Consider the following 14,073-nt stretch of genomic DNA (forward strand, 5'->3'; position numbering starts at 1 on the left):
TCCGGGAACACCCTCTTTCGATTAGGTAAATCGGGCGTGCGTCATGTCGGCCACCCACGTTTCTGGCCGGGTTCCCCATCCTGGTCTTGTGCTTCTTTGGGGGAGAATTGCCCATATTCCCGGTTAGTCGTAAGGCTTAGGCGGAATGGCATGTTGACAACGTTGACATGCGCAAGGTCGCTCACTTACAAGTTTTGCCGCAAGTTGCCGTCCGGGAGAGTCGACGACCGGGGGGGGGGGGGGGGGAGGGGCTGCTGACCATTGTTGCTATCGCCAGGTCCCATGGATGGCGAAAAAGAGAGGATCAGGCCAGGTTCTGTCATGGCGGCTCATGTCTCGCGGGGTCCCCCGTCGATGGTCGATGGACGATGGAGGGGTGTGTGTTTCCAGGGTTCGGGAGTCATCTGTGATGTGAGCCCATCCCGTCGGTAGCGCGGGGTTCGTGGTGATCATTTTTTTTGTTTGTTTTATTGTTATTTTTTAAAAACTTTTTAGTGGTTCGTTCACTTTGGTCTCTCTGCCACTCATCGTGAGCTGTCCCCGGCCGAAGCTATTTGCTTCCGGATTCATGACAGAAACCCTCAGAACACCGACGGGGCAAGAGGGTCAGAGAACATACACACCAAGCATCTCCGGAGCCCATGTCCATGCATGGACATTACTGAGCGACCAAGGTGACGACAGAGAGACATCGGGTTGGGAGTCGATCGTCAGCCTCCAGAAGCGAACATTTCCGCATTCAGCCGGCTTTAGCAACCGACGCCGTGTCTTTGAGCTGTGCACCACACACCGGTGGGAGACACTGGGACACACTGGGACACACTGGGACACACTGGGACAGAAAACCAATGGCCAAGAGAGATGCTGGCGGGAGTGGCGGTGCGACATTTGTCTCTTCAGTCTCATTTGCCTCCTCAGACTTGCATCATCGCCTTTTCTCTCCTCTTTCGCAAAAGGGGGCTTGGGGTGGCATCGTTCCCCGAAACGCCTCACCACATGTTCCACCGTCCCTTGGCCCCAATCTGCCAGATGTTTGACAACCCAACCCAGACAGAGTCGTCTGCGCGTACTATCTTCGTCTCTCTCTCTGTCTCTCTGTCTCTCTGTCCGTCCTAAAGGGGAACCAAGGTGCGCAACCCGAACCACTCCAAGCCTTTAGGATGGACGGATTAGGCTTTGATAGACAACATAGGTTTAGGGTGTCACTGGTGTGTGTGTGCCTGGTGGTGTCAGGAACCGCCGGCGCCACGACGCGGGTAAGCTTAACGGCGGTCCTCAGCATCCTATTTGGGGTCGAGCGGTGTCTGGCATCGGTAATAACGGATACACACCGCAGGTTTTTTTGTTGCGGGTGGTGTTATGCACCCTCAGACTGCGAATGCGAGGTCCTTAGTGTGGTGATGCAGCGTGCGTCCCAGTCTTCCAGGCGCTCAGAGCAGCAATGATACATATGACGATGGTGACATGTGACGCGTCAAGGCTTGTTTGTCCTCAAGTCTGGCACCAGTCCAGTGGACCGCACTGCAACATGAGCGATTCAGTGCCGATAAGAGCAGCTGGATGGAGATGCAAAGGATACGGTTACACCCCCTGAAAGTGACGCAAATCCGTCCCATTCATTACCCAGTAAACCAAACCATCTTTCTTCAGGCTCTTCTGTCTGTCTCTCACTCTCTCGCTCGCTCTCCTCTTGGTTCTCCTCTTGGTTCTCCTCTCGAGAACTCTTGTAAACTCTCTCACTCGGAACTAAATCGGCAGTCCACCCACCCTTCTTCACTCTCCTATTACTCCAAGGCGGCCGATCCGCCGAAGATTCCGCCGGCAGCCAGACGTCAGGGGTATCCCATGATCCATTCCATCCCATCCCGTCCCATCCCGTCCCGCCGACCATCGTGCTGCACGCGCCGCCCGCCCGCGGAGATGCAAGATTCGACAATACGTGTGTGGGCATCCCCGATGTCAGGCCACCCTGCTGGAGAAGCATGATACGGGAATTCCCAGAACTTTTTTTGTGGAGGCCCGCAGGTTTACAGAGGGACAGAGGGACAGAAACAACGCGCACACATCACATGGGATGGGCTGCGTCGACGGTGCGGTGGGATAATCGCCGCGGACCATGACATGACCATTGAGGTGATGGATATTTGTCAATGGAGCGACGACGTCCGCGCCGTGGATTATCGACATGGGGCGACGGACAACACGCCTCCATTGTGCAACTCGCAATCGTTTGTCTCTTTTGTTCCTCGATTAAATACCGCCGGGCATCCCTCCACATCCATCATCTGAAACGATAAAAAGAGAAACTTCTGTAGTTGGTTATCCAGACATCAGACAACAACAAGACTTCTTCTTACCGGCCATTCCCTTTCCCCGTGTAACATACACACGGACGATAACAAACATCAGACTTCAGACTGCTGAATAACTTTCCTGCAGCATATCATCATCATCATCATCATCATCATCATCATAATCATCATCATCCCTAATATCATCAACGCCACCATCCACTTCCCTTGGTAGATGTTCGCCTTTCCCTCCAAGACATCCCGTCTGCTACCGACTTTGGCCCGTCCCGTCCACCGCATCGGCCGATATTTCACCACGTCCACCGCCAGAATGGGCCTCACGCAAGACCAGATCAACATCGTCAAGTCGACGGCGCCCGTGCTCAAGGTGCACGGCGAGACCATCACGACGCTCTTCTACAAGGACATGATCGACTCGCACCCGGAGCTCAAGAACATCTTCAGCATGCGCAACATGGCCTCGGGCGAGCAGCCGCGCGCCCTCGCCCGGTCCGTCCTCGCCTACGCCACCTACATTGACGACCTGCCCAAGCTCAAGGCCGCCGTCGAGCGCATCGCCCACAAGCACGCCTCGCTGTACATCCGCCCGGAGCAGTACGACATCGTCGGCACCTACCTCATGAAGGCCATCGGCACCGTCCTCGGCGAAGCCCTGACCCCGGACATCGCCGCCGCCTGGACCGCCGCCTACGCCCAGCTCGCCCAGGTCTTCATCGGCCGCGAGGCCGAGATGTACCGCGAGGCTGGGCCCTGGACCGACTGGCGCAAGTTCAAGATCGTCCGCCGCATCGACGAGTCCGACTCCGTCACCAGCTTCCACCTCGCCCCCTCGGACGGCAAGCTGCCGCTGCCCAAGTACCTCCCGGGCCAATACATCTCCGTGCAGGTCCCCGTGCCCCAGCTCGGCGGCATCACCCAGCCGCGGCAGTACAGCCTCAGCGACGCCGCCGCCTCGACGGCGGGCGAGTACTACCGCATCAGCGTCAAGCGCGAGGCGACGGTCGTCGACGCGCCCCAGGACGACGTCAGCAAGGGCCTCGTCCCGGGCCTCGTATCGAACCTGCTGCACAACGACTACCGAGTCGGCGACGAGGTCGAGGTGTCGCACCCGCAGGGCGACTTCTTCCTCGACACGGCGCAGGCGCGCGCCGACAAGGCCGACGCGCCGCTCGTGCTGCTCTCGGCCGGCGTCGGCGCCACGCCGCTCATGGCCATCCTCAACACGGTGCTCGGCCCGGAGTCCGACACGCCGGACCGGCCGGTGAAGTGGGTGCACGCGGCGCGCAACAGCGGCAGCCTCGTCTTCGCCAAGCACGTCCGCGGGCTGACGCGCGAGCGGGCCAACCTCAGCGCGCACATCTTCCTCGGCGAGGTGCAGCCGGGCGACGAGAAGGGCCGCGAGTACGACTACGAGCAGCACCTCGACCTGACGAAGCTGCCGCGCGAGGAGCTCGGCCTCGGCGACGCGAGGACCGAGTACTACGTCTGCGGGCCGCGGGACTGGATGCTCAAGGTCCGGCTGGTGCTCGAGGGCCTGGGCGTCGAGAGGGAGAGGGTGAAGCTGGAGCTGTTTGCGACGGGTGACGTCGAGCAGTGAGTCGACAAGCGAGCAGTTCTTTTTGCGCACTGGGGACTTTAGACACGAAGGGGGGGGGGGGGGGAAGAAAGAGAAGAAAATGATATGATCTAACCGAGTAGGACTGGGATCTTGCGAAGGGATGATACACGGCGGGGCGAGGTCTTTTTTCGAATTTTTATTTTTTATGGTTTTCGGTTCTTCTTTTTCTCTCGCACGCCTTGCTTCAGTTGGATGACTGATAGATAGATACCTCTCAAGACTGTACAAATCTTTGACAAATTTCGTTCCCAGGTTGTCGTCCTGTCGCTTTCCCCCTGCCTCGATGGAAAGAAAAGCCATCCACGTAGCTGACGAAGGAAAAACAACCAAAGAGGTCGGGGGGGAAAGTTGTGTTTACTTTTTGGTTTGGGTATCCCCTTTCTGCGAGACCTGATCGTCCTCAGGGGTGGCCCGAGCTGAGCGTTTGCCTCTCGTTGCTTTTTCCCCCTCGGTTGGGGGTTCCCCCCCCCCCCCCCCCCCCCCCCCCCTTCGTTTTGAGGCTGACTGGCTTTGCGAAGGAAAAAGCCTTTCTGTGATTGTGTAGACCTTCCCCCACCCTCGTGGGATGCAGTTCATATCTTGGGAAAATGAAGGTTTCCCAGACGCAGGCTCGGATCTTGGGATGTGTCACGTTGACGAGCCTTGACAAATTGGCGTTGGCCATCGCTCCGTGAAGAATGGGCGAGATAGCGCCGAGAACGTCAACCGTTTGGGCATGAGTGCGATGAACGGAACGGTCCGTCCGTTTTTTGTGTCGAAGACCGGGACCGTGTTGGGGCCCAGGAGTTTCTCTATATGATATGGTATATCGCGCCACTTATGGGGGCCGTTGAGCTGTCATGTTCACTCAATGACCGGATGAGGCACATTTGGCGGGAAGGGGGGGGACGAGACAGGATGGCGTCCGCGAGGATTGGGACGACGACCCGCGGGCCAAAAATAAACTAGGTTGGGTGATGCAGAAAAACTCAAACTAGGGGCAGTTCATGCTCAACAACATTGCTTTTTCCCAGCACAGGACAGGAAAGGAGGGGGACCCGAAAACTTGGCTGTGGCGAGTGTTGTAAGTCGTCGGTTGTGATGACGATCGATGCCCCGGGGCCAGGGCGTCACGATACGACTTCGCTTGCAGATGGCGGCTTCGTTCCCCGAGCGGGAGCTTGCGCGGGTGCGGGTCGCTTCCGGCAGGGGCATCGCGATGGGGGGGGGAGGCGAGGAGAGGATGATCGCTGGAGGCGCGCGTATGGGTTCAGACGATCCACGATGCACGATCCGCGACCCGGCGATCCAGCGATGCAAGTGAGGCAGCCGGCATAGACCCATAGCGCATCGGATCGTCATGAGAATCTGAGAATCGTCAAGGCGGGCCTCCCCGTCTGTCGGGTCTGGGCTGGACTGGAACCCGCATCCAATATGATATGCGATGGGGCGACGGCCCCGACGCAGGGGCGGGAAGGGGGGTTAGAAAGAGGCAGACTAATGCACGGCGGAACATGAAGGGAGTGGTGTATGAACAAAAGAGCCCTCGAGGCCGGGGGGCAAGGCAGGGATCATGTTGATGCCAGGTTGCTGGCGGTGGTAGAGTCAAGATGTCTGTCTGACTTTCTTCGTGTGCATGGCGGACGGGGAGGAGGGGGATGTTCGCGCGCAAGCTCGACATGTGTGAGAGAGATCACGAGCAGCAAGGGTCCCCGCCGGCCAATGGCGGAATTGGATCGAATTTGCAAAGACTAGATCATCCCAGGGATTACACGTCGACCGGGGCTGATGAGACCACGTGTCCGGGGGGAGCCGGGAAGCCGGGGCTTCGGTGCCGGACTCACGCTACAGCCTACGAGCGAAACAGTCAAGACGAGAAACCAAGACCGGGACCGGCAGGCGGGCGGGCGAGATGCGGACAGGGTTCGTAGGGACAGGGGCTGAAAGACAGTTGCTCCATGGCAGAGAAACAGCGCCTGACATTGATTTGCGTTACGCCAACGATGCGACTATTTTGTTTGTTATAGTGTTTCCAGATGCGATACCTACATAGTATGCACCCGGATCCAAGTGGACCGGGATCCGCACGGACCCGGCCGCCGCCGCATCTGGACCCGCTCTTTCGGGGCCAGGTACGTATCTTCGCCGTGAAAACCCCGGAATGTCCGGGAGACCCTGCTTTTTGCCCTTCTTCCACCACGCTGCCATCGTCATCTCCCGCAAACATGTTTTCCCATCAGGGCTGTTCTCCCTCAGGAATGTTCAGCAGCTCACTTGCACTGAGAGCTGCACAAAGCTGGCCACGCATAGTTCCCGTTCACCTAGCCCCTACCTACCTCAATGTCTCTCCCCACCTACATTTTTCCTTCCTCGCGTCAAGACAGGGGTTCACAGACGCGACAGGGGACGGGGGGGAGGGGGGGGGGGGGGCCGTTGCCCTCATCAATCCGGATCTACTGATTTCTTCACTCTCAGTCTCTCTCAGTCTTTTTGCTTTTTTCTTCATTTACTCGCACACCCCTTTCCCCTTCCACTTCCTTTTTAACTCGTTTGGGCTCCATGCTGCGAATCCAAGCGGCGATGATGGTCATCAGTGAGCAGCCGCCTGCCTACCTAGCTGAATGAAGCCTCTTCAAGTTGCCGCTCGTGGCATGCCGTCACATCTGGCTTCTCACATCGGAGGGCGTTTCTGCTCGATGGATCTCCGGATCAGATCCCGGGATCTGCCGGACCCCTGCCAGATGATCTCACACACTTATACACACACACACACACACTTCTTTGGTCACAATTCATCATGACCATTCCAAGTAGCCGAGCAACCTCTCTACTCGCCAAGTGCGCCCAGCAAAGGGCAAGTGGGCGAGAGTTCTGGAAGGGTCAGTTGCATTCCGACGCCCATTGCCTCTTTTTTTTTCTTTTATCAAGGGGCCGGCAACCGTGGAATGCTGGTGCTCAAACTCTATCCGTGCATCGTATCACCAGACAAGACCCAGCGGAAAACCTTGAGGCTATTCGCATACCGGCCTAGCTGACTTCTTTCTCAGCCGGCCACCCCCCCCCCCCCCCCCCCCCCCCCTCGCATGCCCCAGCACATCATTTGCACAACGGCACATGTGGGGACGGGGGCAAGTGTCGTCGCGATTCAGAACTGCCGAGATGCCGCTCCAGGCCGACTGATGACTGACGAGCTTCAACCCAGGTTGACGGTGAGATGGGAGACCCTCCCCCCACCACCCATAGAGAGGAGGAGAAGTAGATCCTTCGGCGCCCTTCCAATCCCTCGGGTCACGGGTGGGTGCATCGTGCCACCGTCGCAACCCGCCCCCCCGAACATCCTTTTCGGGAGTTTTCCCCGTCACTAATGGCAATTTGTTGGCCCCCAATACGGGTCGGCTCACCTGATGTCGCAGTGCATTGGCCTTGGGATCCCACCTTCGTGGACACGGAGCTGAAGAATGACCCATGGTTCCATCAATTGGGGGCCCGATGCACCCAAGGGAGGGGGAGGTGGAGGGCGGCTGTCATGATGCAAGGAAGCGTGTGCATATCCTCACCGCACCGCACCGCACCGCACCGCGCCGCACCGCACCCGCACCGCATCAACACCAAAAGCCATCCACGGCTGGCTGCCGACTGAGCCAAGCAGACGGCCAAGGAGCCATGGAACAGACCATAGGCCGTGGCATGGGAGCAGCCGTGGAGAGATAGATGGACGCATGCCTCGCCAGCATGGACAAGCGCATCATCTGAAGCTTCATTCCGTGGGACGGCCCGCATTCGCGCAACTGCTTTTACTCTCAACACTGACTCGCTCGATTCATTCAAACGCGCGTGGCCACTTTACGTTTCGGCCGCTATCGCCTCGTCAATGGCCCCCTCCCCTCATCCCTCGACCCTCGACGGAACCAAACCACATGCTTCATAACAAAGGGATTTCCCCGTCTCCCGTCAAAAAAATTAAAAAAAATTGAGAAACATCAAACGACAATCGGGAAACGCGGGCCGCCCCCAAAAAGGAAAAGGCGTTATGCTTCGGACGGCCTTCCCAATAAAACGCATCTTTAACGTTACCCCAGGTGATGATGCGACCTGCCAAGTCTTTTCTCCGCCTTTGTGCTCCTGTTCAACCGCACGGAACGGGTTGCGGCAGCACCGGCTGTAGAGATGCATTGTTGTTGGGCGATCTGACGGCCCATGGAAAGGAGACGGCGGGCTGCCACGAGTTTTGAGTCTCTGCATCGAGACTTGACTCTCGTACCTGTTCTTCCGCTGTGTCTTGTCTCTCTCTCTCTCTCTCTCTCTCTCTCTCTCTGGCAATACCCCTTGACTCACTCAGCATTGCCATTGCTTTTGGATCCAAGCTCTCTCCTCTCCTCCCCCCAAGCGACTTTCAATAGTGTCGGCCAGCCTTTCTTTCTTTCTCTCTTTCTTCCTCCTATCAAACGCCCAAACCCGAATGTTGCAAGGCCTCGGCAGCCAAACATGACGCCGGCCCAGCGCTCGCTAGCTCCCATCGAAGCTGGCTTCCGCCCATCAGACATCCGGATTCGATCATGGGCTGGCGGATGCCGCAAGCCTGCAAGGGTCCGGCTCGAGGGGTAGCGTGCCCAAGATCCTTGCTAGCAAAGCCGTAAGCTTGACCTTTACGGGCACCCAACGAGCTCTATTGCTTCCCCCCCCTCTTCCCCCCAGCTCCTCGATAGAAATCGCGCTAGGGCTGCATTCTTCCCCATCCGGCGGCGCAAGCTCCAAGGGAATACACGTTCCTCACTGGCCGTGGCGTTTCGAACCGAGCCAAACCTCCTCGCGGCGCGCGCCTCCATGACTCCTTTCTCGTCTTCCGCGTCCTCTTCCGCGTCCACCACCTCCTCCTCCTCCTCCCTCACCTTGTCATCTCGCTGTCAACCGCCGCGCGCCCGCCTACTGCGCTTACTTGGTCTTCCCGCGCAACAAAGAGACGGCGCCTTCCTGCCACCTTTCTCGGCCGTATCCTTACCGGCCTAAGCTGCCCGAGCCCACAACGGGCCCTTATTCAACGGCCTTTGGTTGCAAGGCTGCCTCCTTAGTCTATGACGACTTCCCACCGCGGTTCCGAATCCTCCTCCATGGCCCTGCTTTCTTCTTTCCCCCTCCGATGAAGATGTTCATCTCACGCCTCATCTCGTTTGACCACTTCGGCGATGGTATCTCTCTCTCTCTCTAAGTGATGTACTACTGGCACTCTCCGTCGCCGACTTCACCGACTCGAGCAGGGGCACACGTGCCCCTGTCGCGCCAGCCCAGGAAGACAGATCGTCTAAATCGATCTGAGGTCATTGAGCATGCTTCATCGCCCCATTTCATCACAAGTACCGCGGGCAATCTCTGACGCAATTTTGGCCGTAGACACGCAGCAACACAGGGTCCCCTGTCGATTAAACCAGCCTGCCGGGACCATTGCAGGCAGCAAACATTTCTAGTCTCTTTGTTTTCTTTCGCGTTGGCTCGGGGCTGCTTGTCAAACAATTATCAAGCAAACAAAGGTCCAAGCAAACTGACAACGCTCACAGCGATCGGCGAACGTCTCGTCGCATCTTGGTAAGAGAGGACTCGATAGATCGATCGGACTTGATTTCAGGACCAATTTCTGACGGCGGTTCCCTCCCCCTTCTTTCCCCCTGCTCGACCTCTGCTAGCCGGCCGCCCAACGTCGACTCGGCCCCAACGTCTTTTCTCTGCCCCGATGGTCGCTAGCTAGCTAGCTAGCCCCAGCCCTTCAGTCTCCGAAGCCTTATCACTTGAGACGTACGGAATGAGGTTCTGGACCGCGCTCTTCGGCCAAGACGAGTCTTCTTCATTGGCCGTGACGCGAGTTCCGCGGTGACTATGGGGAGACTAGGTGAAGCCGTCGATGAGCCCTTGTGGCATGGCCTAGAGAGCCTGCTTATAGGACCTTGATGGACATGGTGGGGAGAGGCGGACATGGCATGGCGGCGCTTTTTCGTGTATCTCTTGTCACGCCGACCATGTTCTGACGCGAAGCAAGCCATCCGTCTACTTCTCCAAACCCGGCCCTAGACCACCAGAGCTTGCTGAGCGGGAGGGGGAGGGGGGTGTTGGAATATGAAGTTTGGTGCGGTGAGAGAGGAGGACTGACTGACAGCATCAAGGGCGGCATCGTCTCCTGAAGAAGAACGGTGGTGGAAAAAAGTGGCATGGCCGTGATCCATCTGCCACGCCGTTCGAGCCAGGATCACCACTTGTCCCCCCTTAGCCATTCCTTGGCACTCACACGCAGCCCTTGACGACTGCTCTTTCAGCCACTTTCTGCATGCCTGCCCGGTGGTTCCTGTCGACCGCACAGGTCATGCCGCGCGGTGGTGAGTGAAGGGTGGTGGGGGCAAAGCCTCGACGGCGGGTAGGATGGTCAGACATATACGCCACGCCTGGCGGATGTGGCCCCCCCGGCATGATGGGAGACGTCTCTTATGTTTCCTCTCACTTTTCACTATCATTCTCACTCTCACTCTCACTCTCAATCTAACTCTCACTTCCACTATCACCTTCTCTTGAGAAGCTTTTCTTTGTCGTTCCCGATACACCACTACATCAGGTGTTCAGCCCTCCCGACATTTTCGTTTTCCATGTTTCATCGTCTCCACAGACAGGGGCCCCGGTCGATCTCGTTCGAACCCCCCTCCCCCCCTTGCAACCCCGACCCCTGGGCTGTCTAGTGCAGTGCGTGCAGTGCAGAAGAGAGACTCGATTCTGGATCTGGGAGATGGGATGCGCATCTGCCCTCCAGCTTACACTAGTTGTAAGGGGAAAGGGGGGGGTGTGGGTTTTCGGTTTTCTTCTTTCAGGCATCGTCGTCCTCCTCCCGACCTAGATGTACTCAGATCGAAGAACAGGAGCAGTCACGCAGGCCCTGTTTACCGTCTCGCTGGGCCGCCGGGGAGGGTGCCCATTGGCTGTCCATCCCCGGCGAGCAAGCGTCGATAGTGAACACACACTCGATACTTCCCCCACCCCCCTTCCAGAGAGTCCATCCATCTGTCTGTCCCCCAATTCCAACCTGATTCCATCGTCATGGGAAAGGAAGGCCGGTTAGTCCAGATGCTATCTCGTTGAAGGTCTGATGGGGACAAGGTCCAGCACCCTCATCCACGCATGGTCATGTTTTACTATCTCGCCCCAAGGCTAGCCAGACGTCGGTCCAATGACAGGTGATCCGGCAGTCGAGAGAGCTCTTTTCCTCTCACTCGGCTTATGGTTGCGGCGAGGAATGGATCTTCCTTGGGTTCCTCTTCTGTGTCAGTCTGTTCGTCTCTATGTGCCGTCTCTCTCTCTCACTTACTCTCACTCTCTCTCTCTCTCTCTCGCTGCTCACTTCGTCTCACTCCCTCCGCGCCCCTCCCCTGGCCCCCCCTCGCATGTACCTCGCCCTCGGTACTTGTCTCCCCTGTCGAGAGAAAAGCATTGATTGCAAACTTGTCTTAATGTTCAGGGATCGAGCCCACTTTCCTGTCGGATAGGGATCCAGACCTATTTGACGACACGCCTCCCCCCCCCTCTCTCTCTCACCCCCGACATACCTACTCTCTGGAATTCCCTCGCAAATTTGCTTCTTGTTTCTTGTTCCTGTCTCTTTTGTGCAAACGCCGAACCATGGCAGTAACAATGTCTGACGGTCCGATCCGGAAGGCCTGCGACCGTTGCCACAGGCAGAAGCTCAGCTGTAAACGCGTCGCCGACGAGGCATGCGAGCGGTGTATTCGGCTCAAGGAGGAGTGCACCTCGAGCCCGTCCCTGCGTTATCGGAAGCAACACCTACAGCAACAGCACCAGCATCAGCACCAGCATCAACATCAGCACCAGTACCACGGCTCGAATACGTCCCGAGACCATGTACGGAGACAAGCTGTTCCGTCACCCAAGCGGCAACGGACCGACGGCGGGAGCCCTTTCGCACACCACGCCGACCTATGTGAGTCTTCTTCTGTGTGTGTGTGTGTGTGTGTGTGTGCATGTGTGCGCGTTTGTTTGTTTTTTGTGTGTCTAGGAGCCTATTTGTCTGTCTGTCTGTCTGTCTCCCTTACTGACGACATTCCTCAATGTAGCTATTGTCAAGACCCAGTCTGTTGGGTCCATCTGTGATAACGCAGCATTCGAAGACAATGCTGTCGTTTCACCTGATGCCATGTTGGACATGGTCGACTTCGACTTTGGCTTCGGCCACTCTGCAAGCCTCTATCAACCGGGGCCAAGCCAGGGACATCACCAGCAGCAGCACCAGCACCAACTTCAGCAGCAGCAGCCAGTGCCCCAGACCTTCACCGGCAACATGGATGGCTTGATGACGGACCACGGAGAGGCCATTGTCCACTCGTGGAGTCCTGTCCACTCCGTTACCTCGGATTCAGCATTCACATCCCCCATGGCCCCGGAAATGGGCCAGGTCGGCTCTGGAATCTACCCCAGAAGCCCTTCGTTACGCAGGCAGATACCCAAACCGAGCAAGCCACACGGCTCGACGACCCCACAACGCAAGTCCAAGAAACGGATCACGAGGCATAGAGCACGGCAGATCACGCTGCGGCCGTACGCTGGCGGGCAGGGCTCGTCTCCGGAAGGGTGGATGACTCGCATCACCGAAGTCAACTCGCGGCTCTTGCAGCTCTCGTCGGATCTGCCCTTCCAGGCGGGGTCTCAGTCCCAGTCTCAGTCGCCCGAGGAGCCCGGTCGATCCAGCAGCAGCATGGTGTCGACACCCGAAGAAGACGAAGACGGAGGCGGCTCCTCGTTGTGCACTACGACGATGACGACGACGCCTTTCCCCATCGACGAGATGTTCCAGCTCTCGCGTCACTTTGCCGACCTCCTTGCGGAGTTGTCCCCGCCGGTGACGGAGGCGGTGGGCTCTCCCGCAAGCGATGACGGGGCCTCGCAGCAGCTCGCTAGACGACTCAACTCCATGTCGGATCCGGCGACCTGTCTCTTGGTGCTGTCGACGTACGTCCGGCTCCTGGACATGTACCAGAAGGTCTTCCGCTGCATTCACTCGGAGCTAGGCCAGCTGGGGCAACTGAGCACGGCGGTGACGATGACGACGACGACGACAACGACAAGGAACCCTCTGTTTCAGTCATGGAAGCTTCCCGGCGTTACAGTGGGTTCCTTCACAGTGGACTCGACGCCGTCGCTGCAGATGTCTCTGACGATCCAGCTGGCCGAGGAGTTTCTGTTACAGATGCGGCGGGCGGCGGCGTCTCTCGATCCAGCTCTGCGAGCGGACGGGAGCGGCGGCCCGCCGGCCTCCTCGGGCAAGGCGGCGGTGTTGGACGCGGCGGCCTCGATGTTCTCGGGGGTGGTGGATGTCTCATTCCAAGCCCTGAAGAGGCAAGAAGAGAGCCTGGGCAGGGAGCTAAGGGATCTACGCAAGGCGATGGATGTCTTCCTCGACGGATGAGGACGGGCGGCGAGGGTGGGCGACATGTGTCATGTGTCACGTAGCTCAAGCTCAAGCTGCAAGCTGCAAGCTGCAAGTTGTTGTCTCTTACTTGACAGGTTTCTATCTATGTGCCTAGCGGCAAAGTGAACGACGGATGGAGGTGGTTTGTTTAAGGAAACGGAGTTTTCTGGAGTTAAGGATGGAGCCAGCCATATCTCGAGACACGGAGATTTAGAGACTCAAAGACTCAAGACATATGAGGAAGTTTCTGTAGCGGTCTCGAAGCCGAAGGGAAGTAAGCGAGACAAAGAGGACGGACGTCTTTCATGTGCAAGTACCCCTCCTCCTCCCCATTCCCCATACTACCGACTATAATATTTTATCCGATGCTCTATCCGCGAGGCAAATGATACCCAGTTGACTGAGTCGAGAAGGTTGCGGAACGGATCGCCCTTCCACATGCCATATCCTTGAAAGGCAAAAGCCCAAGCCCAGCCCCCGTTTTCGTCGTTATCTCTGGTTGCCTTCCGGCTGGCTTCGGGTGCTCCCATCGCCGAAGCAAACACCACGACACGTTGTCGGCGTCGTCCATCAGTCCATGTGGTCGAAAGAGGAAGAAGGAGACTTGTAATGTCAAGCCACCCGGGGCCGCCAGCGACGCCAGCTCGAAAAAGCTCGAACAAGTTTGGTGATGAGAAGCGGGCTAAATAGGTCGGACGTCGTCGTTTATG

The 14,073-nt window shown here is 57.7% G+C and overlaps 2 protein-coding genes across 2 annotated transcripts; both read left to right on the top strand.

Moving 5' to 3' along the window:
• Nucleotides 1-2,622: 2,622 nt before the first annotated feature.
• Nucleotides 2,623-3,909, top strand: CH63R_12366 (Globin; the record flags this gene model as incomplete). Its single annotated transcript, XM_018307340.1, has 1 exon — nt 2,623-3,909. The coding sequence occupies one exon, from the start codon at nt 2,623-2,625 to the stop codon at nt 3,907-3,909; it is 1,287 nt and encodes a 428-aa protein (XP_018151757.1).
• Nucleotides 3,910-11,559: 7,650 nt separating this feature from the next.
• On the top strand, nt 11,560-13,360 carry CH63R_12367 (uncharacterized protein; the record flags this gene model as incomplete). Its single annotated transcript, XM_018307341.1, has 2 exons — nt 11,560-11,878; nt 12,012-13,360. 2 exons carry the CDS (start codon nt 11,560-11,562, stop codon nt 13,358-13,360), a joined length of 1,668 nt encoding a protein of 555 aa, XP_018151758.1.
• Between the last annotated feature and the right edge of the window lie 713 nt (nt 13,361-14,073).

The sequence above is a fragment of the Colletotrichum higginsianum genome, chromosome 9, assembly GCF_001672515.1.
Source record: "Colletotrichum higginsianum IMI 349063 chromosome 9, whole genome shotgun sequence".
Lineage (NCBI taxonomy): Eukaryota > Fungi > Ascomycota > Sordariomycetes > Glomerellales > Glomerellaceae > Colletotrichum > Colletotrichum higginsianum.